This window comes from Pelobates fuscus, chromosome 7 (assembly GCF_036172605.1).
Source record: "Pelobates fuscus isolate aPelFus1 chromosome 7, aPelFus1.pri, whole genome shotgun sequence".
Taxonomy (NCBI): Eukaryota; Metazoa; Chordata; class Amphibia; order Anura; family Pelobatidae; genus Pelobates; species Pelobates fuscus.
Genome location: NC_086323.1, coordinates 185,298,637 through 185,323,531, shown reverse-complemented (window position 1 = coordinate 185,323,531; position 24,895 = coordinate 185,298,637). Strand labels below are relative to the sequence as shown.

General features: G+C 42.3%; 1 protein-coding gene across 1 annotated transcript in view; it reads left to right on the top strand.

Annotated features, from left to right (window-relative positions):
* Positions 1-24,895, top strand: part of NUP210 (nucleoporin 210) — a 657,387-nt gene that overhangs the window by 305,621 nt on the left and 326,871 nt on the right. Inside the window, exon 18 of the mRNA XM_063426963.1 lies at positions 8,039-8,145. Within this exon, the coding sequence (XP_063283033.1) occupies positions 8,039-8,145 (107 nt within the window). The remainder of the gene's footprint in view (positions 1-8,038; positions 8,146-24,895) is intronic.

Below are 24,895 nucleotides of genomic sequence, written 5' to 3'. Positions count from 1 at the left end.
GAACTTTTGAAAATGGGTTCCTGGATATAAAAAAAGAAAAAAATAATAACAAATATTTAACTAAAATAAAAAAGAAAACAGGTTGTCGACATTAATGTCAGCTAGTCATTTCTTAGGGGACAACCTGGCCGGGCACATGGTCTTCGTGGGTGCCCTAAAGCAGATGGAGCAGATGTGCAAAAACCTATAGGCGCTGAAGCTGCAGGACCCGGCATTAAAATTGTTGCACACCTGCGCTTTGCCTAAGAAGGAGATGGGTCTACCCCGTTTATCCCGTTGACCACCGGCTTGTTTATTGTGAGGGGTGAAAGTGGGTTGAGGGGTGGGAGTGGAGGTGAATGGATCAGCTTCAGAAGGGCACAAATTAGCCGTATGGGATGTAGAATTACATACAGCACAAGACGGGGCCTCAGACCAGCGAAGTGGCAACAGAATAATTCAGTATCCATCTGACACCAGTTAATTCTAATATTGAACTTCTTCAGATGGGTCACCACCTTCGCTGATCCCGATTTATGGTAGTCATAAAAAGATGAGCCCCCATACTTGATGCCCAAATCCACCACTTTATGACAATAGAGGTCTAGTTCCTCTCTCCTGTGGGGATGAACCGAGCAAATGACGTCACAGTATATCCCAAAGGCTATTACAAACTGCGGAATGGATAATTATTTATTGAGCCTAGGAGGGTTTTAAGCACCACTGAGATATCCCCATAGTTATATGCTTGGTTCTCCAGCACATCTTGAGAGGCCAAAAGTAGTGACACCAGACACACCTCCTTCCCATCTAGGATTTCTTTCCTAATGGAGTCTGGGACGTAGTGAGCTGGTGACACAAACTGTGACATAACTGTGGCTGGTGCTGGAGGGGGATGTATAGGAGAGCATGGTGTTGTAGCGGAGACTGCGGGGTGGGGCCAGGGAGGTTACCTGGGGAGGCAATGGCACTCTCCACCTTAGATAACCTGCTGTTCAGGGTCTGCAGGTTGGCCAGGATTGCTGCAAGGATTGCTGAGTGGCCGTGCAAGCACCTGATGGCTGTCCTTGAGAGCTAGTGCCTGGCCTATGTTCGGGGGCCTGATTGGTCTTAAGTCTATAAAGTTCCACCTTTCTAGCCGTAGCCGGAAAGGGGATGCCCCTGAGCCTAAGTTTGGCCGCAATTTTAGAAATAGTCCATGCTCTCAAGTACATAGGAGTAAATGGGTTGAGAGATTCACCTGGAGACTCGGGTCTGATGGGAGTGAACATAATCTCTTCGGCAGACAACTCGTAGATGGGAGCTGATTCTTGAGACATTCTAGAAATTAATTAGTGAATTAGATTTAGTAGGGGCGTAGGAGAGAACAGAGGAGGGTATGGGGGGGGGGGGGGTTCCTTATGTGAACTGGACTGTAAGACTAGTGCCGAAGCGAAAAACTTAACTGTGAACTAGTGACAGATGAGGCCCTGCTAGTGCCGAGTGGCGGTTAAAGGCTCTATCTATGATTTGGCCGAGGGAAGTTCGTTGCCACAGACGTGGTGGCGGGATGTTGGCCTCTCGATGACTGTTTAAGAGATTCAAAAACATGTGGCCGTGAAAAGTGAGGCCCTTACTGCGGCCCTGTAGAAGGGCGAACAAGGCATCTAACTATGATTTGGGTGTGGGGCCGTACCTCTGTCTTGAGGTTGGAGATGGCCTTGCGGGACCGGGATGTACTTGGGTGAGCTAGGACCGGAGCCTAGACCCTGTAAGCCAGTTCACACACCTTCTATGGGTTAAATGGCAATTATGGGTGTAATGAGTGGATACTAACCTTGATAGTGGTTATAACCGGTAACTTGAAACTTCAAGTGTTTTTAAGTAGAGTGGCTTGGCCGCTGCTGGTATCGTAGAAGAAGCCTAAGGGTTAAGACAGATGTTGATGTGTGTGAGCGTAATGTAGGGGCATATGCTTGGTAGTAAGGGGTGGCTATAGGAGCACAACGTGAAATCCTGAGGTGAGTGATCTGAATGATTAGTCTGAGACTGGGGCGAGTTTATGCTATAGAGGGAGACTTATTGAGTCCTTAGTGGTAGCAAGTGCTAGTAATGAGTAAGAACACAAATACCTGGTAATGGAGCGAGGTACCAGGTTAGGTAGGTTGAGAAGGTTCTTGCCTGATGGCGATATGAACGTAGGCCTAAGCAAAAATGTAGAGAATTTAAACACAAAAAGGACGTAGGACTGTGTGATAATCGTGATAAATAGAGACCACGTCAGGTCTAGTGTTATAGCCCCGTAATGAATAGAGTACTATACCTTGCTTTGTTGTACAGGTACTTGGATGAGCGTAAGTGGTTTGTACGGAGAAAACTGGAGAAGGCCTAGAATAATGTTGGAGCTAGGGATTAAAACCATCGTACAATTATTAAAACAGAAGTGGTTATAACAGTATATATTAATTAACAAATTCCCCGAGAGGACTGTGTTAACTGGACATAAATGATACGAGAGTAGAGGGGCCATAAGTTTGTGACAAGTTTAGAGTGAAGGCTGCCTGAGGCCTTGACATGATTGAAACTGAAGTCAGTAAATACTATACCTGGATTGTAAATACAAGAACTTGGATTTGACAACTTTATGCAGTAATACAAGACAAACGGGAAATCTGTGGAGACCAAAGAAATGTAAAAAAGCTAAGATTAATGTCTGCGTAAGCTATAGAGAAATAGAGAATCATATAAAATGTAGGGTTTAGGAAATTCCCCCAGAGGACCGTGCTACATATTACTATATATGTTCTGTGATGGCATACAGGGTTGGCATGGAGTTGGAAAACTCCGCCAAAGTAGTTAGGTGTCAGCAGAATATATTAAGTATTTAACACAACTTTAAACACATAGGGTTGACTCAAAAAAGGCCTCAGAATAATAACCGAGTTCTGAGAAAATGTCATACATCTGTGGATCTTATATTTTTAAACATAATTAATCCAAGAACCACAGACATAGTAGTAAATGGTTGCAGTAATAAACACATTTTTTAACTAATTTCGACAGTTTTAATACCATCAGCTAAGTAACCAGACAGGTTACACCAGAGTTTACACAAACGAGGGTCAGTAGCTTAGACCGCACGAAGGACCCACAAGACTTAAGTATAGCCAGTGTTCGACCAATTTAGGCAAGGATGCACAAACAGGTAATGTATAAGTACATTTTTAGGCCCGAACGGAGGGAAATAGCCGAACACTATTTCCCTCACAAGCTTACGTGAGCGTGCCAGTCTCGTGACCGGAAGCCGGATACTGCTCCCGGGAAGAAGCCAGGTGGCAGGGCTGCAGAACGGATGGACAGAGGATTCAGCTGGACACCTACTGCTGGAGACTGGAGATGCTTGGCGGGAATCTCGGATCGGAAGTGCTGCTATGGAGATAGACTGCCGACAATCAGCTTGAACGGCAGAGGTGAGTAGGGGCTGGTAGTTTAAGTAGGGGACTTACTTCTCCCACAAATTCAGGCCTAATATATATATATATATATATATATATATATATATATATAGTATTCAGAATGATGGCTGCACTCCTCGGTCTTCATTAATATCCAAAAGTTTATTAGGTATACATTAAAATATAATCAACATGCTCCTGTCCAAACCCTTGGCAGACACACCACGGGCCCAAAATAAACTCATCGCCAAAATAGCTCTGGCCACTAGAAGAGCAATCGCAGAAAAATGGGGCAGCCCGGATACCCCAACAATGGATACAATTAAGCGGAAAATCAAAGATACTATAAAAATGGACGAAATGTCCGCTTTAATCCACGACACAACAAAACACTTCAACAAGATCTGGGATCCCTGGTTCTATGAATTCCCAACCCTGCCATAAGAAACAAGAAGGGGACAACCCCCACACGTTGGCAAAACATACGCTCTCACCACCAGACAAGGGCCCCCCCACAACACAACCTTCAAAACACAACCTAACCCACCACTCACAAAGCTCACAAACCCCCCCTACGGAGAGTGACTAATTGATAAAGACCTACACCCGAAACCACAAAGACAATAACCAGGGGTGCACTCACCCCGAGCCCACACACACAAAAGGAAGAGAAGGTGAACTCACGAAGAGGAACACTACACAACAAACACCCTTCCACTAACCAGGGGAGACCAGAACAAAAAGACCCATCCCATAGGACACACAACGACACCACAAAACACCTCGAAACGAAACTCCAACAAGAGCCAACACCCGCACACACGACCAACCGTTACCACATACGATTACACGCACAACCTTCCAAAAGGCTACACGAACCCACCACCGACGCAGAGACAAACAAACATTAGACACACACCCCCCAACCCAAACCCTCCAAAACCCACAGACACTACAGAGAAGTGCTACAACCTAACCACCTAAGCTAATTCCCCACAACCTCACACACACAACAGATGTCAGACAAACCCGACCCACAAAGCAGTAAGAGGATACGACATCAGAGCAAAGACAAAAGGGCAAAATATCAGGATATCCTATCCCCCCCCCCCCCCTTCTTTTCTTTTTGTTCCCCACCCCAACCATTAGACAAGGAAAAGACGATACGGAACACAATTGTAACACTGAGCAAATGAACAAACGCCCAAAAAAGAACTCTATAAACAGTTGTATTGTATTTCGAACAACAGGAACAACCAATGCAAATGTTGAATGAAACAAACCGTAATTGTCAACCTCCTCCTTTTTCTCTTCTGTACCCCTACCCCCCAAAAAAAAAAAAAAACTGAACTCTTTATAAATAAAGAATTTATAAAAAAAAAAATATATAATCAACATTTCTAGAGGGCTTTCTTCAGGATCAAAAAAATACATAAATGTGTAACACACTGACTAAACAAACTTATATACTCTAAGAAATAGTAAATAATTGTTTAACTTACCCAAGCTGGTGCTTGTGCCCGATCGGCGTCCTTCTGATCCCTATGTGCATGTTACCGGCGAATAGACAGCACGCTGTTCTTACTCAAGCCAAAAACTATCAGGGACCTCCTATAGAATTTGTCCTGGAACTACTTATGTTAACTCTACAGAACAACTATTTTCGGTTTGAAGACAAATGGTGTTTGCAAGTAGCTGGAACGTCCATGGGGGCGGCGATGGCCCCCATGTATAAAAACTCCTATATGTATGTTTATGAAGAAAGCTACCTTACATGCTAGGAGGTGCTAGAGGGAATGGGGTAAAGTGACACAAGAGGTAAGGGTAGTATTAGACTAATGACAGTTGCAAGAGAGGAATCAGTCGGAAGCTATTAACAGTTTAATTGATACGCTTTTATGAAGAAGTGCGTTTTTAATATTTTTTTTTAAGGAGTGGAGACTGGGTGAGCCTCTAACGGAGGGGGGGAGGGAGTCCCACAGGAACAGTGCAGCCCTCGAGAAGTCTTGAAAGCAGGCATCAGAGGTGGGAGTACGGACTGAAGATAAACACAAGTCTTCAACAGAGTGCAAGGGCCTAGACAGGGCATACTTGTGTATAAGGGATGATAGATAGGTGGGAGCAGCATGTAGAGATTTGGAGGCAAGGACTAGAATTTTAAATTGAGCCCTATATCGTTCAGGAAGCCAATGTAGGGACTGACAGAAGGGTGAGACGTGGGCGGTGCGGGCGGACAGGGAGATGAGCTTCGCCACCACATTCATTACGGACTGTAACAGCGCAAGTTGGGAGCACGTAACACCTCTGAGAAGTGGATTACAATAGTCAAGGCGAGAAAGGACAGTGGGATGAAACAGCACCTTAATCACATCTGACGTTAAGTAGGGTTGGATGCACGGAATGTTTTTGAGATGGAAGTGGCAGGATTTGGCGATAGACTGAACATTAGTCGTGACAGAGAGGTTGGAGTCAAAGAGAGCACCTAGGCAGTGAGCCTGCATTGTGCAGCTAATGGTAGCATCATTGACGTTGATGGAGACAGACACAGGAGTAGCAACACTTTAGGGAGGAAAGACCAGAATTTCAGTTTAACCCCTTAAGGACCAAACTTCTGGAATAAAAGGGAATCATGACGTGTCAGACACGTCATGTGTCCTTAAGGGGTTAAATAAGTGGGCAGCCATCCAGTTAGAAATTGCAGTGAGCAATGAGTTTACCACGGGAGGCAGTATAGATAGAGGGGGGAAGAGAGAGAGAGAGAGAGAGAGAGAGAGAGAGAGAGAGAGAGAGAGAGAGATGCAAGAGAATTTGATATAGGGAGCAGGTGGTGGGGCGGGAGGTGACTGGAGCAGAGACCTCTTCCACTGTAGTGGGTGCAAATGAACATAGAACAGCAGAGGGAGTGAGTGGGGGGTGGGGGCCCTAAAGTAAAAAAAGGGGGGAAGGGAAGGACCTATTGTCCTCCCCCCTGGCCCCCACCACTGAGCGTCGGTTATTATGGATTTTTATTTGGCCTTTTTTGGGGCTGAAAAAAAGAAGATTTTAGAAGAAAGAAAACATTGAATGGTATGTCTATTTTTATTTTTACAGGTACTTAGTTAAATGGTCCCCCCCTCATTATTTTTAGGGTGAGGGGGGTATGTAGGAGTTTATTTTTATTGTGGAGGGGGTGACTAGGGTTTTGGGGACCCCTAGTCACATGGGGGGAGGGGGGTTACAATTTTATTTAGGGCCCCCACCCACCACTCAGGGGTGGGGGCCAGGGGAGAGGACAATAGGTCCCCCCGATTTGTATTTAGGGCCCCCGATTTGTATTTAGGGCCCTCACCCACCGCTCAGGGGTGGGTTCCAGGGGAGAGGACAATAGGTCCCCCCATTTGTATTTAGGGCCCCCACCCGCAGCTCAGGGGTGGGGGCCAGTGGGAGGACATTAGGTCCCCCCGTTTTCTTGTTTAGGGCCCCCCCCCCCTTTTTTACTTTAGGGCCCCCACCCGCTCAGTGAGGGGGGACTTTTTTTTTTTTTTTTTACAGGCTGCTCATTGTTTACAAGACATGCCCCTTCTCGCGGTAAAAAGTAATTTTTACTTAGTATTAGTAAATTTGGCTGAAAGACCAAGTTAGGTCTTTCAGCCTTTTGGTAGAAAACTCTCTAATACCTTGGGAATTAGGGAGTTATCCACCAAGCGGCTGCAACAATAGTCCCAAAATGCCGGAGTTCCGAATTGTCTAAGATCCGAAGTTGCCGAAGTGGCGAAGTTTCGAAGTGCTTAAGTTCTGAAGTGTTGAAGTGCCGAAGTTGCCGAAGTCCCGAATTGATTAAAGGGAAACTCCAGTGCCAGAAAAACGATCCGTTTTTCTGGCACTGGAGGGTCCCTCTCCCTCCCACCCACCAATCCCCGGTTACTGAATGGGTGAAAACCCCTTCAGTCACTTACCTGGGACAGCGGCGATGTCCCTCGCCGCTGTCTCCGCCTCCGCGACGCTCCTCCTAGTGATTACGTCGGCCGGTGGGCGAGACTAATCTCGCTCACCGGCCGAGGAGACCTAATGCGCATGCGCGGAAATGCCGCGCATGCGCATTACGTCTCCCCATAGGAAAGCATTGAAAAATCATTTCAATGCTTTCCAATGGGGTTTTGAGCGACGCTAGAGGTCCTCACACAGAGTGAGGACGTCCAGCGACACTCTAGCACAGGAAACCTGTGCTAGAACCCAGGAAGTGACCTCTAGTGGCTGTCTAATAGACAGCCACTAGAGGTGGAGTTAACCCTGCAATGTAAATATTGCAGTTTATGAAAAACTGCAATATTTACAGTTGCAGGGTTAAGGGTAGTGGTAGTTGGCACCCAGACCACTCCAATGAGCAGAAGTGGTCTGGGTGCCTGGAGTGTCTCTTTAAAGAGGTGAATTATGGTTGTACAGAAATATAGCGCAAATTAAAGAATTTGTTTACATTTTGTTTTGATCTGAACTTGTACAGTTGCCTCTGTCCATGAGGGGATAAAAAAAAATGTGTTTATTTATTTTATTGTCTTATTATAACAAAATAATTGGAATAAATAGAATGTCAAACTTTAAAATGAAAATATTAGAGGTTTAATCTAATACAAAATTTTGTGTATCAGGTTTGTATACAGTTCATGTACAACACATTCCAGGGACAGTGGTTATCGGGGTGCGTGCTGAAGAATACCAGGAATCACACCTTAAATCAGCTGAGGCCTCCTTGTTAGTAAGTATGACAATTCCTTGTGTTTCATGTATTTATGTTGAAGATTTTGTACTTTACTGCTAAAAAAACCCAAAAACAAATATTAAAAAAAAAAAAAAAAAAGTACATGGAAGTCACTGGCCAAATTTTTGTCTTCCCTTCCCATATGCATGCATACACATACAAATTCATACTCTTAGACACAGACATAAAGCTACACGCTATCATACAATAATTTCATGTGATAATACACACTCTTCTCTCTCTTTTCAACAATTTTAGTGTGACTGAGCTTTTGGTGGAGGTTTCTATCCATATGTTCTGTGGCCAGATCTGTGCCAGCATTGTAATTCCAGACTACAGCTGCAGGATGCACACAGTTGCAAATCCTGCCCCCAACCAGCCATTAAATAATTGTCTAATGCAAACTAGGCAACCTGCAATCAGTATGTTGCCTGGCTGTTTTTGGTCTGTACTGTTATATTTTGGAATGGTGACTACAAGCCACATGCACCATTTAAGTGTGCTTTTGGGCTGTTGCTTTGGGATCTTTGTTCTAATGTATTTAAATGTTTACTGGTTATTATTATTATTATTATTATTATTATTATTAATAATAATAATAATAATATAGCACCAGCATATTCCGTAACACTTTACAATATTATCAGAGGGGGAGATTTTACATTAAATGAGACAATTACAAAAATGTACAGGAACAATAGGTTAAAGAGAACCCTCCTGAAACAAGCTTACTGTCAAGAGGAAGAGGAGTATAAAACACAATAGGACAGGACACAGGAGATAGCAGTAGAACAAGGTGGGGATTAAGCAGAGCTGGAGGAGAGAATGGAGTTCTGCACTTTAGAAATAAAGGACGAGTATGTGAGGTAGAGGTTACTCAAGGAGGCCATACGCTTTTCTGAAGAGATGTTTTTTTAAGGGACTTATTTTTTAAGGGAGATTAGGGAAGAGTAGTGGGAAATTAGCTGTTCCTGGGGTGTTTGCCTGTCACACCCCAATAATGAGTTCCAATAATCAAATCAGATTGTCTTGCAGCCAAGAATGTATATTTATTCAAACATACACAACAATCCGAAAATAACACAAAAATGCTCCGGGACCACAGGACACTAGGGATGTGCATGGGGAAAATGTTCAGTTCGGCATTCTGAAATTTGGGACTTCAGAACTTCGGCATTTTGGAATTTTGGGACTTCTCTTGCAGCCGCTTAGTAGATAACTCCCTAATTCCTGTGAGTAGGGTCATGTCTATTAAACAGTGAGCAGCCTGTGGCTGCTCACTGTTTAAAAAAATTAAATTTACCCACCCCTGAGTGGTGGGTGGGGGCCCTAAAGTAAACTAATGGAAGGGACCTATTGTCCTCCCCCTGCCCCCACCCATGAGCGGCAGGGGGGCCTATTGTCCTGGCCCCTGAGCGGCGGGTGGGGGCCCTAAATTAGAATAAGCGGGGAGGACCTATTGCCCTCCCCCAGCCCCCCACCCTTGAGTAGCGGGTGGGGCCCTTAATTAGAATAAGGGGGGAGGACCTATTGCCCTCCCCCAGGCCCCCACCCTTGAGTGGCGGGTGGGGGCCTTAATAAAAATGTACCTCCCCAGGTGACTAAGGGTCCCCAAACCCCTAGTTATCCCTTCCCCCAAAAAAATAAATAAATAAATAACCCCTACCTACCCCCCTCACCCTAAAAATAATGAGGGGGTGCCATAAATACCTGTTTAAAAAATTACCATTTGATGTCTTCTTTCTTCTAAAATCTTCTTTTTTCAGCCCCAAAAATGGCCAAATAAAAATCCATAATAACCTACACACTTTAAAAAAAAAATATCCTTCACCCATGGAGGGCTCCGCGCAGACTGAGCTCTGCAGGGCGGTGGAAGGCTTATAAAGCCTTGCCCCGCCCTGCAATCAGGCTCAGAGTACTCTGGTTGGTTGGTTTAAGCAATCCAATCAGAGTGCTCTGACAGGAAAATGAAGGGACTGACAGGTAAGTCTCTACATTTACCTGTCACAGCACTCTGATTGGTAAGCTTGAAATCCAGCCAATCAGAGTGTTCTGTGTCATTTTACACAGTGTGGGAAAGTTCTTTGGAATTTCCCAACGCTGTGTAATTTGACTCATAACTCTCTGATTGGTTACTTTCAATCCACCGATCAGAGTGTTGTTATGAGTCAAATTACACAGCATGGAAAAATTCCAAATATCTATCGCTATAGCGAGTAGGGGCAAAATTTACTAATACTTAGTAATTTTTACTTAGTATTAGTAAATCAATTGGTCTTTCAGCCTTTTAGTAGATAGCTCCCTAATACCGTGGGGATTAGGGAGTTATCTACTTATTCATCCCTGTCATTCCATTGACTGGCTAAGTAACTTTTATAAGTTTATATGAATGTGTGTTACTTGTTTGTTGTAAGTGTTGCAAATGCTTACAGCTGAATCCTGGCTATGTTTGTATACTTTTTATTTAAACTTGTATACAGTGTAACATTTGTCAATCTTCCATTGAGTATATTAGTAGTTGGGCAATACTGTGCTTCGGCACTTCGACATTTCAGGACTTCGGCAATTCAGCTATTTGGACATTCGGATGTGTCCGAATTGCCATTCGGAATGAAACAAATTGCACATGTCTACAGGACACCAGTCTCAAAAGCCCAAAGGAAGGGGCATAAGGGCCAATGCACCAAAAGCCCCCACAAGCTGAATTAACCCCTGCAGGGGAAATGCAAGATGCAGCCACAACACAGCACACACATGAGGAACCTAACATTGGTCGACAGCCTCCCCAGGAGCCAACATGGGTTCGGCAACGAAGGACAACCCCAGGGTCTTGCTTGCCGAACTACACAAAATGATGGCGGCAGACCGAGCTCTCGCTTAGTACGAGATACCTACGGTCACCCACTGGGTACAGGCCACAGAAGGAGCGGCAGGTGTGCAGACTGCGGTTACCACGCTCAGCGACTCGGTCCTCCAGCTGCAAAATAACCAGCAAACAATGCTCATGCAATTAACCACGCCAGAAGACCGTCACCGCCGCAACCACATTAAAAGCTGCGGCATACCCACAGCAATCACATGAGAAGAAATGTCTGGCCTATTTTACCACCGGCAATAGCCAAGATGACACTAGATGGGGCTTACAGTGTTGCAGGACATTCCAACACTACCGCCGCCACACCACAAAATGTAAGCCTGAGATGCATATCCTTTGCAGATCACAATCTCACATTATGTCAGCCCTGCAAAGCAAAACACCCGTACAATTTGAGGATTCCCAATGGTCATTCTATCAAGATTTATCCAAGGAAACCCTGCAATGGCGTAGGGACCTTTCACATCCCAACTGCGTACATCAGGGGTATCTTACCGTTGGAGGACCCCCAGTCCAAACAGTAACTTGGGATCCAGCTACTGTTTTTTTTTTTTTTTTGTAAATTTGTTTAGGGATCCGGCTACTGTTGAGCCATTTGCACTGAGAGCCGGCACTTCGAGCTCCTGCGTGACCTAATTACTTTTGCGAATGCCATCGGCCTTGCCATCCTTTGGTCTGCCAGGGCCTGGAACTGTGACTTTACCCTACCTACCAGCAAAGTAATTTTATGTTATGTTCGCATGTTGTTCTTTATTGATTCTTTTTTTTTTTTTTTTATATTACTTTTTTTATACCTTACATACTAACAGTATACAAAGGATAACCACACACCTTTATGGCACTTTCAGAAAACATGTAGCCGGCACACAAGGGTGCACTAATAATCTATATGTCTAAAATTCAGTTAATTAGGAGGCGTACACATACAATTACTTGATACTTTAAAATATGTAGCCATCATAGAAAGTGTTTGTGGCTTAGTAACTATTTTGCCCAATCTATGATTAAAGCCGTACATTATACAAATGGTTATACTTGGGGGGGGGAAATATAATTTACACTAAGGACATTATATTATACATGGTTTAATTAATGCCTTCAGAAATGAGAACCTTCCTAATACACATGAGTCTGGCTTGCAGTGCTTTGTCAAAGGTTAATATCAACAGGCCTTCTTCAATCATTATCTCAACAAGAACCATATCTGGTGACCATTGTTATACAGATGAATGGGGTCTCTCAGTTCAATTAAATTACTTTCAACTAATACAAAAATGATAATCATATCACAAAGATACAACCTTACAACACATCGGATATTTAAAGTTCATTAAACATATTCCAAGAGTCTGATGGTGGTAGGCAGGACATTCCAAAGGAAAAGAGCTGCTTGTGAGAAGTCCTGTAAGTGTGAGTTAGACATACAGGTGCGAGCAGCAGATAGAAGGTCATGCACAGCGTGGAGAGACCGACAAGGGGCATACCTATGGATCAGTGACGAGATATAGGAACAGCTAGAATTGTAAAGTGCTTTATAGGTGAGGGTTAGTACGTTTGATTGACTCCTATAGGATACAGGAAACCAATGTAAGGACCGACAGAGGGAGTGGTATGACAGGTGCGACAGAAGAGGAAAATCAGTCTGGCGGCAGCATTCATTACAGACTGTAGCGGAGCAGTACTGCTAGTGGGAAGACTAAATATTAGAGAGTTACAATAGTCCATGCAAGAGATTACTAGAGCATGGACAAGCTTCTTAGTAGTGTCTTGCATAAAAAAGGGGCAGATGGGGGCTATGGTTTTTAAGGTGGAAAAAAAGGTCGAATGAGTTTCAGAAAGCGGGAGGACATCCAATCATAAATGGAAGAAAGGCAGGCAGAGAAAATGGCAGGCAATCAAAAAGAAAGCCTTGGAGGACTCCTACTGAGACAGGACAAAGGTAGGAGGTATCATTAGAAAAGGAGACACTGAATGAGTGTTGGGAGAGATAGGGGGAAATCCATGAGAGGACAGTGTCACAGAGACTGAGTGATTGAAGTGTTTGAAGAAGGAGAACATGATCAACAGTGAAAGGCAGAAGAAAGATCAAGAATAATTAGTATGGAATAGTGGCCTTTGCATTTAGCTGTGGTCATGTCAGTGGGAATTTTAGAGCAGTTTCAGTAGAATGGAGGGGGTGAAAGCCAGATTGAAGAGGTTAAAGGAGAGAGTTGGAATTAAGGAAGCAGACCAGACAGATAAAGACAAGTCTTTTTAGAAGCTTTGAGGAAAAAGGGAGCAGGGGTATATGACGATTGTTAGAAGGGGGAAGGATGGGTTGTGAGGGGGTGATAAATATTAAAAATAATATTTTCAGAAAAAATATCAAACATATTTAACCATTTTTATTTTATCAAAAATTTATATCTTGGCACTGTTCCCTGAATAATGATTTAAAGCTGATAATTACCCACAATTTAAATTCTATTAGATACTAGAGTAAGTTTCTCTAGATGATTTTTACTCCACACGGTAATCACAAAGGAATTATAAAAAAATAAAATTCATGGGACTACTCCTACTCCTACCCCCGCAGTTGACCCCGAGTGAGAAACAAATCACTGTACTAACCCTGTTGGCAGCAAGGAGCCTCTTAGCACAATGTTGGAAATCCCAGCAATGCCCATCCATGCCTCAACTACGAGACAAGTTGGATCAATTTTACTATTATGAAAGATTATCAATCACCACAGTAGAACAAAAACAAAGATTCATCGACACATGGCATGTATGGGAGACTACATACCGCAACAATCATATATACCAACCACCCACACACTCAGCACTTCCCACTCACCCTTAATCAAATACCGCTCCAACTCCAATACTACTTCAGACTCAACAACCCAACGGCCCTCCGTACCACCAGTCTGTAACTAAACCCATCAATATTACTGGCTCCCCTCGTCAGTGATGCCCTAATCTCCCAAGTTTTCCGAGTTCTGCCTCCATGTTAAGGACTACCCTTACCCCCTCTGAAAACCTGTATACAAAACATTAACTGACAGGCATCTGGTTACACTACTTTACAAATGTAATGGTACATGGACAGTCCCACCTCCAACTGTGGAAAAAAGGTCTATTACAATGAGCTCCTGTTGAATAAGTGTCAGTAGTGATGATGAAGAAGTGATGTACTTATAAGTTGTAAATAACGACAATGATGTTAACTCCCACACCTGACAATGTACCTTAATGATGTTATCTGCATACTATGTAACCATTGCTAACCCCCCCTACTCTTCTTTCTGTACCCCTGATATTTTAAAATGCAATAAAAACTAAATTTGAAAAAATAAAATTCATTGTGATAACGATAAATTAATATATGTAACATGCATGAGACAATAATCAGTAAATATTTAGGTATGACATACGTATATGATATGGCAGTGGTTTAACACAATATAGACCGCTAAAAGCAACCAGTTGTCAACAAGATTTATGATAGAACACTACTTAGAAAACAAATTCACAGAGAAGACAAAACTTCACAGAACACAGCAGTGCAGTGTCAAGCAATAACAACTTAGGCTGACAGTCAAGTCACACTGAATTAACTCTTTCACTGCTAGCTACAATCCTCATAGGCCAGGAATCCAACTTTATTGCAATTTGCATAGCTATAATAACCCATACCAGATCATTTACCATTCCTAGGACTATCCAATAAGAATAATTCTAACCAGATTTTACATTTGCAGAATTTTAACTTTCTTTAATTAAGATTTGCTATTCTAGATTACTTAAGCTAATATATTTGGGTAATTGCCTGATATTCTATTTTTAAAGTTACAAGTAATAGAGTTCAGTGGTCCACCTGCAGGAATGGCATTCTAAACTCTATGTAGTATTAACAAATCATGACTCCTTAATTGTTGGAATCACCAGCTTTTATCCAAGTGTATTCTGCATTTTAATAAAAATCAATTAATTAAATTAAACTTGCATAATTACCAGTTAGGCTGTAGATTTTCTATCAGATGTGTAGATAAGTCCCAGGAATTTTGAATGCAGGTATGATGAGAATTGTGGAAAATAGAAACATTTTCAGAGTTCTGAAGTTGTGTTAGTTGGAAAAGAACATACTAAAAATTAGGTGTGTGCAAGGGTGTGAATGTCTGTCTCTTCCCTTTGTCCTTACTTTTAAAGGGGCAAACTATCTGCACGTCACTAGTCAATAGGACCGATAGAGAACTGTAGGTGTGTCTTCCCTACAGACTATCATCTAGTTTTTAGTCAGTAGATGGCATAATTACATCACATACAATTCTTGTCAGGGGGTCCATTTACCTTTTTGTATAATGGGTTAACTGTATTTGGTGATGTGTGTTTGATACCATTTTTGTTATTTCTTATAGCTACTATTTATCAAAGAACCTGCCATCTTCAAATACTTTTTCCCAGTCTTAGTGTCTGGGATATACCTTTAAATCTAGCTTCCTCACATGTCTAAACTCTCCTTCACTTCTTTCTTACAATGCAACATTTTTTTTTTTTTTTTTTTTTTAAGTAAAAATAATTACTGGTATCTGTTATTTGGTGTCTGTCTGGTTTTCCTGTCTTGTTTACATAAGTAACATTTCTTAGCTCAGACTTGAATTAATAGAGTGATAGAGAGAGAGAGATCTTGTGTTTGTCTTAGCCTTGTAATACAAAATTGAGTCACCTCTACTCTGAGGGTGACCGGCAGTATACACTTTTAATTTTTGTCTTAACACAACATGTCTGCCAGTATAAATATACTGGCAGGGTCAAGATAGTTTTAGTTTTTTTTTTAAGATGAGTACTACAGTAGAATGTTTAAGGGCCACATGGACAATGCCAGAGGAGAGAGAGAGTAGTTGAAAATGTGTGGTATAGAAAGCACAAGGCGAGGAGAGTGATCTGCTAAGGTGAGACAGGACACAATCAAACAGGCAAGTAGAAAGGAAAAGTGCAGCCACCTCTTGTTCAGTAGCCTGGGAGAAGGTCTGAAAGATAGACAAGGCATGATCCAGGTGTGGTTGAGAGAGAGGGACAAGGTGGGGAGAATTATTTTCTTAGCTGTTCAATCTTGTTGGTAAATGTCAGATTTAAATTCTGTAATGAGCGTAAAACAATTGCATATCAGAGGTACACCCAATGCTTGATATCAAATAGCAGAGACAAACAAACACACACACACACACACACGTGTGCATTATACATCAAAATCATCTTCTAGTTTATTCCGCAGCTGAACAAACTTTCATGCTGTGTAGATAAGAAACTGTATATATGCAGAACATGCTTTTCCTTCAAGGCTGTTCTTTTCCTGAAAATCAGAACTTAATACGTTTTGATTTCTCATGAAATAGAAAGCCACTCGTTAGGGTTAATTTTGTATCCAGTAGCCATAACCATGCATCTATGCATTTGTATCAACTAGTACCACGAGAGGAAAAAAAAAAAACAACAACTAAGTTACATTTTCTTCCATCATTCCCTCCTGTTTATAATAAACATAATTTGGTTTTAACAATACAGTTCACTGTCTGTCATGTTCTGGGGACATCTTTTCCCTTCAGAGTAGCATTGCTTAGTCACGCCTATACCGAGAATATCCCGGACAAGGGTTGGTGAGTGGGGGTGGTACCAATTCCACCCAGGGCTTAACCCTTATACTTAAGATAGAATTCAGGGGAACAAGGGGCGTGGCCAACCACCGAGCTGAATGGAATTGCACTTATTCATCTCCGCTAAACTCGTTGGTGTAATCCACATCCATCATAGGTTAATCAAAGAAACGGGGAACCAAAAGAAACAAAGTGGGTCTCCGGAGAAACTGGGGAAGACCCCATCAACAAAACAAGACTCCATGACCTGATATCACCGCAAAACAGACGACCGCGAGGCAGACACACCGGGCCACAATATGGCGGCCGCCATCAAACTCAGTGATAATCTTCCCAGCCCAGCCCCATCATACAGCTTGAACTGATCACTAGACACAGACCGAGAGCTGGACATAAAAGAACTTCTCCTAAACTTACCTTTAAAAGCAGACCTAGCTAATATGCTTGGGAAACTGGAGAATACCTTCCAGGTGAAAGTGGACACACTGGAGGCAGACATCCAACAGGTAACAGGCCGGGTTTTTCCTAGAGGAAAAAAGGGACGTTACACAGGCCCAAATCAGGCCCAAATTCCACCATTCCTCTCCAGACAGAATGAAAAAAATATTCATACCTGTGCCACAAGTAGGCATCATTTCAATTCAAGGGGTCAGGGTAGGTGCGAGAGGATCACCATCATCACAAAATATAATGTATAATAATAATAATAATAATAATAATAATATGATAATTATTTATATGACAAACATATGATTCTCAATGTACATAATGTATATAATTTAGATGTATATGTAAGTATCACAAATTACATTGACACAATCTCTGCAACATTCACTACATTGAGATCCAGGCAGACAGCCGCTGACGAACAGACCTGTACGGCCCTACTCCTCACAAACAACACTACCAAAATCATCAATCTAATGCACTGGGCAAAAACTGCACGCAGTCCAAGTATCCTCCTAGCAATCAACGCCGAAAAGGCCTTTGACAGAGTGGACTGGTCCCTGCTACTGGCCACCATGTCAGAACTCGGTTTTGGTAGAAAATGGCTAGACTGGCTGGGTGCATTATACTCTACACCTACCGCAAGACTGTGATTAAATGACCAATTAACTGACCTGTTGAAAATAGGCAATGGCACGAGACAAGGCTGTCCGTTATCCCCACTACTCTTCATATTGGTACTCGAGACGTTCTTACAGGGTATCAGGGACAATCACCTCATCCATGGGCTATCAATCCAGGGAAAATAATACAAACACTATCCGCATTTGCGGATGATATTATGTTCACAATCACTCATCCCACTACAACACTCCCACACATTCTAGAAGAGATGGCCACATATAATAACGTTTCTAACTTTAAAGCAAACCTTACCAAATGTGAAATACTGCCACTCCACATGAACCCAGAACTAGCCAACCATATCAAACAGCGTTTCAAATTTAGATGGTCTGACTCCTCTCTTAAATACCTAGGTGTCCATCTAACACACAACCTGAACCAACTTTACGAAGCAAACTTTCCACGCATATTAATCAACATAACGCAAGACTTAAATAAATGGGACAAAACAAGCTACGGTTGGTTCTGCAGATTGAACATTATTAAAATGAATGTGCTCCCCTGTATATTATACACCCTTCAAACACTTCCTATACTAATTCCAAAACAATTTTTCGCAGAGACCCGTAAAACCATATCCACCTTCCTCAGGTCACACAAACATCCCAGACTATCCTTTACGCTACTAACAAGACCAAGAGAAGAAGGAGGGATAGGACTCCCCGATCCACACATATACCAGAAGGCCGTACACCTCTTAATAATTTATGGATTGTCAAATCCTCTCGCCACACAACAGTGGCGAACAATTGAGGAATCCTACTTCAAAACTCCCCTACACACCATACCATGGTGTGAAAAGCCAAATCAACTACTCAAATCTAGACCTCACCCTATAATAGAAGCCACGCTAGCCATATGGCAGTCAGACAGTAACCATCCAGACATCTCCCACTTCCCTTTTTTGCTATACCCGATAACATATAACACTTCATTTGAGCCTGGGCTTGAAGGCAATCTACTGCTTGCCCCGCAGGAAAAGGCACACGTACAACTGAAGGATGTGATCCAAGAAGGGAGACTGAAAACACTCTCAGAACTCCTCCCAACCCAACGACACACAGGAATCCAACACATACAGTACAATCAACTGTCACACTTCACCCAAGCCAAGAAACTAATACCCCTAGGAGCGAGACAACTCAAGAAATTTGAGACACTATGCACCACACACCCTCTAAAAACCAAGTTACTCTCTACAATGTATAAATTAATATCGCCGTAGGAATCACTTGACCCTCCTACTTACACGAAAAGTTGGGCAAGCAAACTGAACTTTGAAATCACACGAGAATGGAGACAAATCTTCATAAGAACACACAGATCCTCCATATGCAATACCACACAAGAGAGCAATTATACGAGACTAACACAATGGTACTACTCCCCTGCCAAAATGCACATGTTTTTTCCCAACACGCACCACTCCTTTTGGCGTTGTCATCAAGGCAACACCTATTCCTCACACATATGGTGGGAATGCCCACACATACAATCTTTCTGGCGTAGAATAACTACAGTACTGAAACGTATCATAACGGTAATGGTCCCACTCTCTCCAAAGTATATAATCTTTCTACAACCCGTACCAAACACAAATAAACATACCCAGATTCTTTTAACCCATCTTCTCACGGCCGCCAACCAATTGATTCCTAAATCTTGGAAACAAGCGAACCCCCCCTCGATTAGGGAATGGATCCATATAGTAGAACAGATAAAACAAATTGAGGAAATCTCTCATGCCCTCCTGAAAAACAACCAGTTTTTTACGAACCACTTGGAATAGTTGTAACGACTTTCTGAAAGAATTACCAATACCATAAAAAAGGAGAGTGGACAAAGAGTAAATCCTCTGAAACCAAAAAACATAAATAAACCCACACCTACTTCACACCTTAGTAACCCAAACTACCCCCTACTTTAGCAATAACTAACTTCTTATGTTCTGAACTTGTAAGATTTTGTACATGGCATTACCATGACAAGATGCAAAATTGTAACCGCCACTATGATAACACAATCAACATTGTAGCGGAGAGCTGATTTCTCACAGCTTAACTCCACCAATATATCCAGAGGATGCAGGAACAAGTAATAAATCCAAGAGAATATCCAGTACAATCAGCAATAAAGTCCGATAGTATCTCATCACCTTTCCCAATCACTGGACGACACACAGTATCAGGAGTAGAACTGACTTTACTGGCACATACAGCCTCTTTTATTCCCAATCCACAAACATAGTACTGCCCACAGGGTTTTACAGAGCAACCAATCAATATGTACAATACACACAGACACTCCCACACAAAATCCTCCCCTCTGCCTGTGATAATGATTACTGAACACAATGGATAATATAATTATCACAGACAGAAATACAGTTTTATAAAAAAAAAATTGGACCCCAAAACATGCAATAACCCCATATACAGTATATCCTCAGAACCGGGGGATCTGGGTGAACCACATATCCAAAATTCACCCAGATCCGTTCAGTAGTTTGGATGCAGATTCCGCAGAACATATACAGATTATATTTAAAAAAAAAAAAATACTGGGGGTGTGGCCTGATACCCGATGTGAGCGGTCGCACTTGCTGAGAGCTCCCGTCCGGCGGCAGAAAACTTGGCATAAAACAAGGGAAATTACCTAATTAATGGGCAACAAAAAGAAGCAGACCCAGTCCCTGTACACCCAGGAATCGGGCACACCGAGAAACTCAAACAGGCTCGACAAATATTTCCGAGACACAGTGAAAGTTCTCGGAGAGGGCTTAGCTGAAAGCATGGCGGCGCCATCTTGCCTGCGCAAAACACCTGTTCCCAGCACAGAAGGAGAGGAGACCCCTCCGACAAACGGCATAGCAGACGGATTGGCAAGCATAAGGGAGACCCTCACACATTTACCTTCCAGAGATGAACTGGCTGACATGATTGCAAAGCTAGAATCCTCAGTGCAGGACCAGATCTCCTCCATATCTGCTGATATCAGGCAAGTGAACACGAGGGTAGGGGACCTGGAGGAAGACAGAGACCAGATATTAGACAGACTCCTCACCCTAGAACAAAACCAAAAAAGCAGAGACACTAAAACTTTATACATCATGAGAAATACAGAAGATCTCGATAATAGGGGAAGGAGGAATAATATTAGGATAAGGGGGATCCCAGAATCTCAGGAAAACCCTGAAAATTTGCACACTATACTACAATCTCTGTTCAATAAAATTCTGCAGAGGCCTGAGGACACACCAATCATCTTAGACAGAGCGCACAGGGCCTTAAGACCCAAAGGCCTACCACAAGACTCCCCCAGGGACATAATCTGCAGAGTACATTACTACACTGAAAAAGAAGATATTATGAGAAATGCCAGAGACACCACAGACATAATGTATAATAATACGAAAATAATGATTCTCCCAGACCTGGCATGGCTAACTCTAAGGGGTAGAAGAGCTCTGAGACCACTAACATTAGCCTTGCAGCAGGCCAATATAAAATACAGATGGGGCTTCCCCTTTGCTCTAACGGCCTCCCATCAAGGACTACAAGCCACCTTAACTTCATCTGCAGAGGTAGAAGCTTTCACTCAGCGTCTAGGCATACCCAGCATAGAAATACCAGATTGGTACGACATGTCAGAACCCGAAAAGACTAAGTCACAATACCAAAAACAGACCGGGCAAGCTACAGACACGCGGAAGAGAACGTCGTGGAAGACCCCTCCAGCATCGCCCTTCCTAAGATCTAGGAAACATCCAATGACCCCTAGGAAAATAAACTAAAGCAACAATAAGAAGATTGGGGACACAACTTCTAAAGCAATATGGACATACAATTTGCCTAAAAGCAATATATAACTTACCCATCCGCCTAATTACAAATAATAGAAGGGTAACTATATACAGCCTCTAATGTACATTAATGTTATAGAAAAAATGTAAAAATAATACGTTGCCAGCTTTTAGATAAGAGATTTCTTGTGACTATACCGAGTAAATATAGTTAGCTGATATTATGCATTTATGTTGTAAACAGAAACTACTTGACATGATATTGGATCATAGCTGAGTGTTTTAACAAGGTTTCACCAGGATAATTCCAATCAAACAGAACACTATAAAATACCATCAGCACAACATGCCAAATTGATGCCCAGCCTACAATGTAACTTAAATCACACTTGTTATAAGACCAGTTAACAACGTGAAGCGTCAATTTGCCGCCTCCGGGGAAGCTACTTAGCAGCAGAGGCGATGTAAAGGACGCATTACTTAAAAAACGCACTACGCAATTAACACACACAACTAATAGTATTATAGTGTCCACGCTCCTACAGGACACAATTTAGGGCCCTCAGGGTCCGAGAGCGGTACCAACTACCTAAATAACTTCTGCATCATAAATTTAAACATCACCTGAGCTAGCTCCTATTGCTAGATTCACTCAGGCAATAGTACCGTCTCCTATTTAGAGGTCTAACACGTTCGCACCCATTTTTCTTTCAAAGATCACACTAAAAGGTAGACCTCTATAACCACACGAGGGGATTCAGATTCTTTGCTGAACTTCCCTTCGTAGTACACCGTACTTGATACTTCTCTGAAATTGATTTGTAAATAGTTATTGTTTATATTGTTTATCTGTTACTGTATTCTGTTTTGTGTGGCCATACAACGGCCCTCTCACACATACATACCCATATACAAAAAGACACCCCGCTACCTGTGTACATCACACGTGATAACATCACACCAGGCTCCCCTAGTAAGACCCCAAACAGCAATAGACAATAAACTCTGGCCACCACTCGAAAATGGGCACAGTACGTTTATGCTCCATAAATGTTAGAGGACTTAATACGCCCGAGAAGAGGAAAATGGTTTTAACTGACCTAGTGAAAAACAAAATAGACATAGCATTCCTAGAAGAAACGCATTTAAGAGGATCAGACGCCCCAAAACTTAAACATCACCAATTTCCTCACGTGTACTACAACAATTACAACCAGAGCAAATCAAGAGGTGTAGCAATATTAATAGGGAAACAAGTACCATTCACATACTCGGCACATGTAACAGACGAATCCGGAAGATTCATAATCTTACAAGGCATAGTGGGGACAGAACCTGTAACCCTAGTTTCCATATACCTTCCCAACAAACACCAATGCGGGGCGCTGAGGAAGATCATGGCAAAAATTCAACAACATACTAATGACATTCTCATAATAGGGGGAGATTTCAATATTTCCCTAGATGCCTCAAGAGATAGCACCTCGACTCATAGTACTCACCTTAACGCCTCCAGAATCCAAATGCAGCATATCATCAAAACCCATCAATTATCCCATCAATTACTCCAACCCAAACAAATCATATTCCAGAATAGATTTCTTCCTGGTAGGTCACAGAGATCTGGGTTTGATATCAGACACCTCCATAGGCCCAATGACTTGGTCTGACCACTCACCAATTTATCTCACAATAACCATTCCATCACTCCCCCGTCCTAAAGGGACGTGGAAACTAAACCCCAACTTGTTACAAACGAGAAAGGTAAAAGACTCAATAGATAAAGCGATAAAACTATACTTTCAGGAAAACAAAACACCTGACACCACCGCTTTTACACAATGGGAAGCACATAAAGCTGTAGTTAGAGGGGAACTGATAAAATGGGGATCACAACTTAAACGAGAAAAAAGCAAAAAAATTGACGATCTACATAACCAAATCTCACAGTTAGAAGAAGATCACAAACTAAATATGTCAGACACTGTTTATTGCAGGCTCTTAGCCCTTAGAGCTGATCTTAAATCACTCCTACAAGATAACGCGAAAAAAGCAATTATATGAACAAAACAACTTCACTATGCTCAGGGAGACAGAAGCGGGAAATTTCTTGCACAAGCCTTAAAACAAAAACAAATGCTCACATACATCCCCAAAATCAAACGTCCAGATGAGTCTTATGCGCATACCACGGAAGACATAGCTGACACTTTCCATGCATACTATACCTCACTATATAATCTAAAGGAGAAAGAGAACAACACAGAGGACATTAAAAAATACCTAGAAACCAAATTTGACACAATTCTTCCAGCGTCCACAACAAGATCTTTGGAAGAGCCCTTTACTATAGATGAGATTAGACTGGCAATAAAACAAACACCACACAATCAAAGTCCAGGCCCCCGACGGGTTTTCAGCTTCTTATTATAAGATGTTCCAACCAGAGCTAACTCCACATCTGCTTGAAGCAATTAACTCCATTCCACATCACGAACACATACCAAGACAGGCCCTAGAGGCAACAATCACACTTCTGCCCAAACCAGGGAAGGACACAGAGAAATGCGCCAGCTATAGACCAATATCCCTGATAAACGTGGATATAAAAATATTTACTAAAATGCTAGCAACCAGACTCAAACCCTTCCTCCAAAACCTCATACACCCAGACCAAGCAGGCTTTGGTCCGGCTAGAGAAGCAAAAGATAATACGTCAAAAAATCATAAATCTAATATACAATACAAAGTATACCAATAACCTGACACTACTTCTAGCAATTGATGCTGAAAAAGCATTTGATAGAGTAGATTTGTCCTTCATGTTCAATACTCTAGAAACGCTGGGATTTGGGCGAAGATGGATGAAATGGATAAAGGCTATTTACTCCCTCCCCACAGCCAGACTTAAGGTGAATGGTCAACTCTCCAAGCCATTCACGATAAGTAACGGCACCCGTCAGGGATGCCCGCTTTCCCCGCTATTATTCATTCTGTCATTGGAACCTTTACTACAGGCAGTACGAAGCCACCCCGATATTAAAGGCATTAAAGTTCAACAACAAGAATATAAAGTATCGGCCTTTGCAGATGATTTACTTTTCACCATAGAACGTCCTACATATAGCCTACCTATACTAACTCAAATTATGGAAGACTATAGCAAACTCTCCAATTTCAAAATCAATACCGACAAGTGTGAGATCCTCAATATCACCACGCCCCTAGACCAAGTAAAGAGATTAAAACAAATGTTCGCCTTTCAATGGGCCACCCACTCCATTAAATACCTGGGGATCAAAA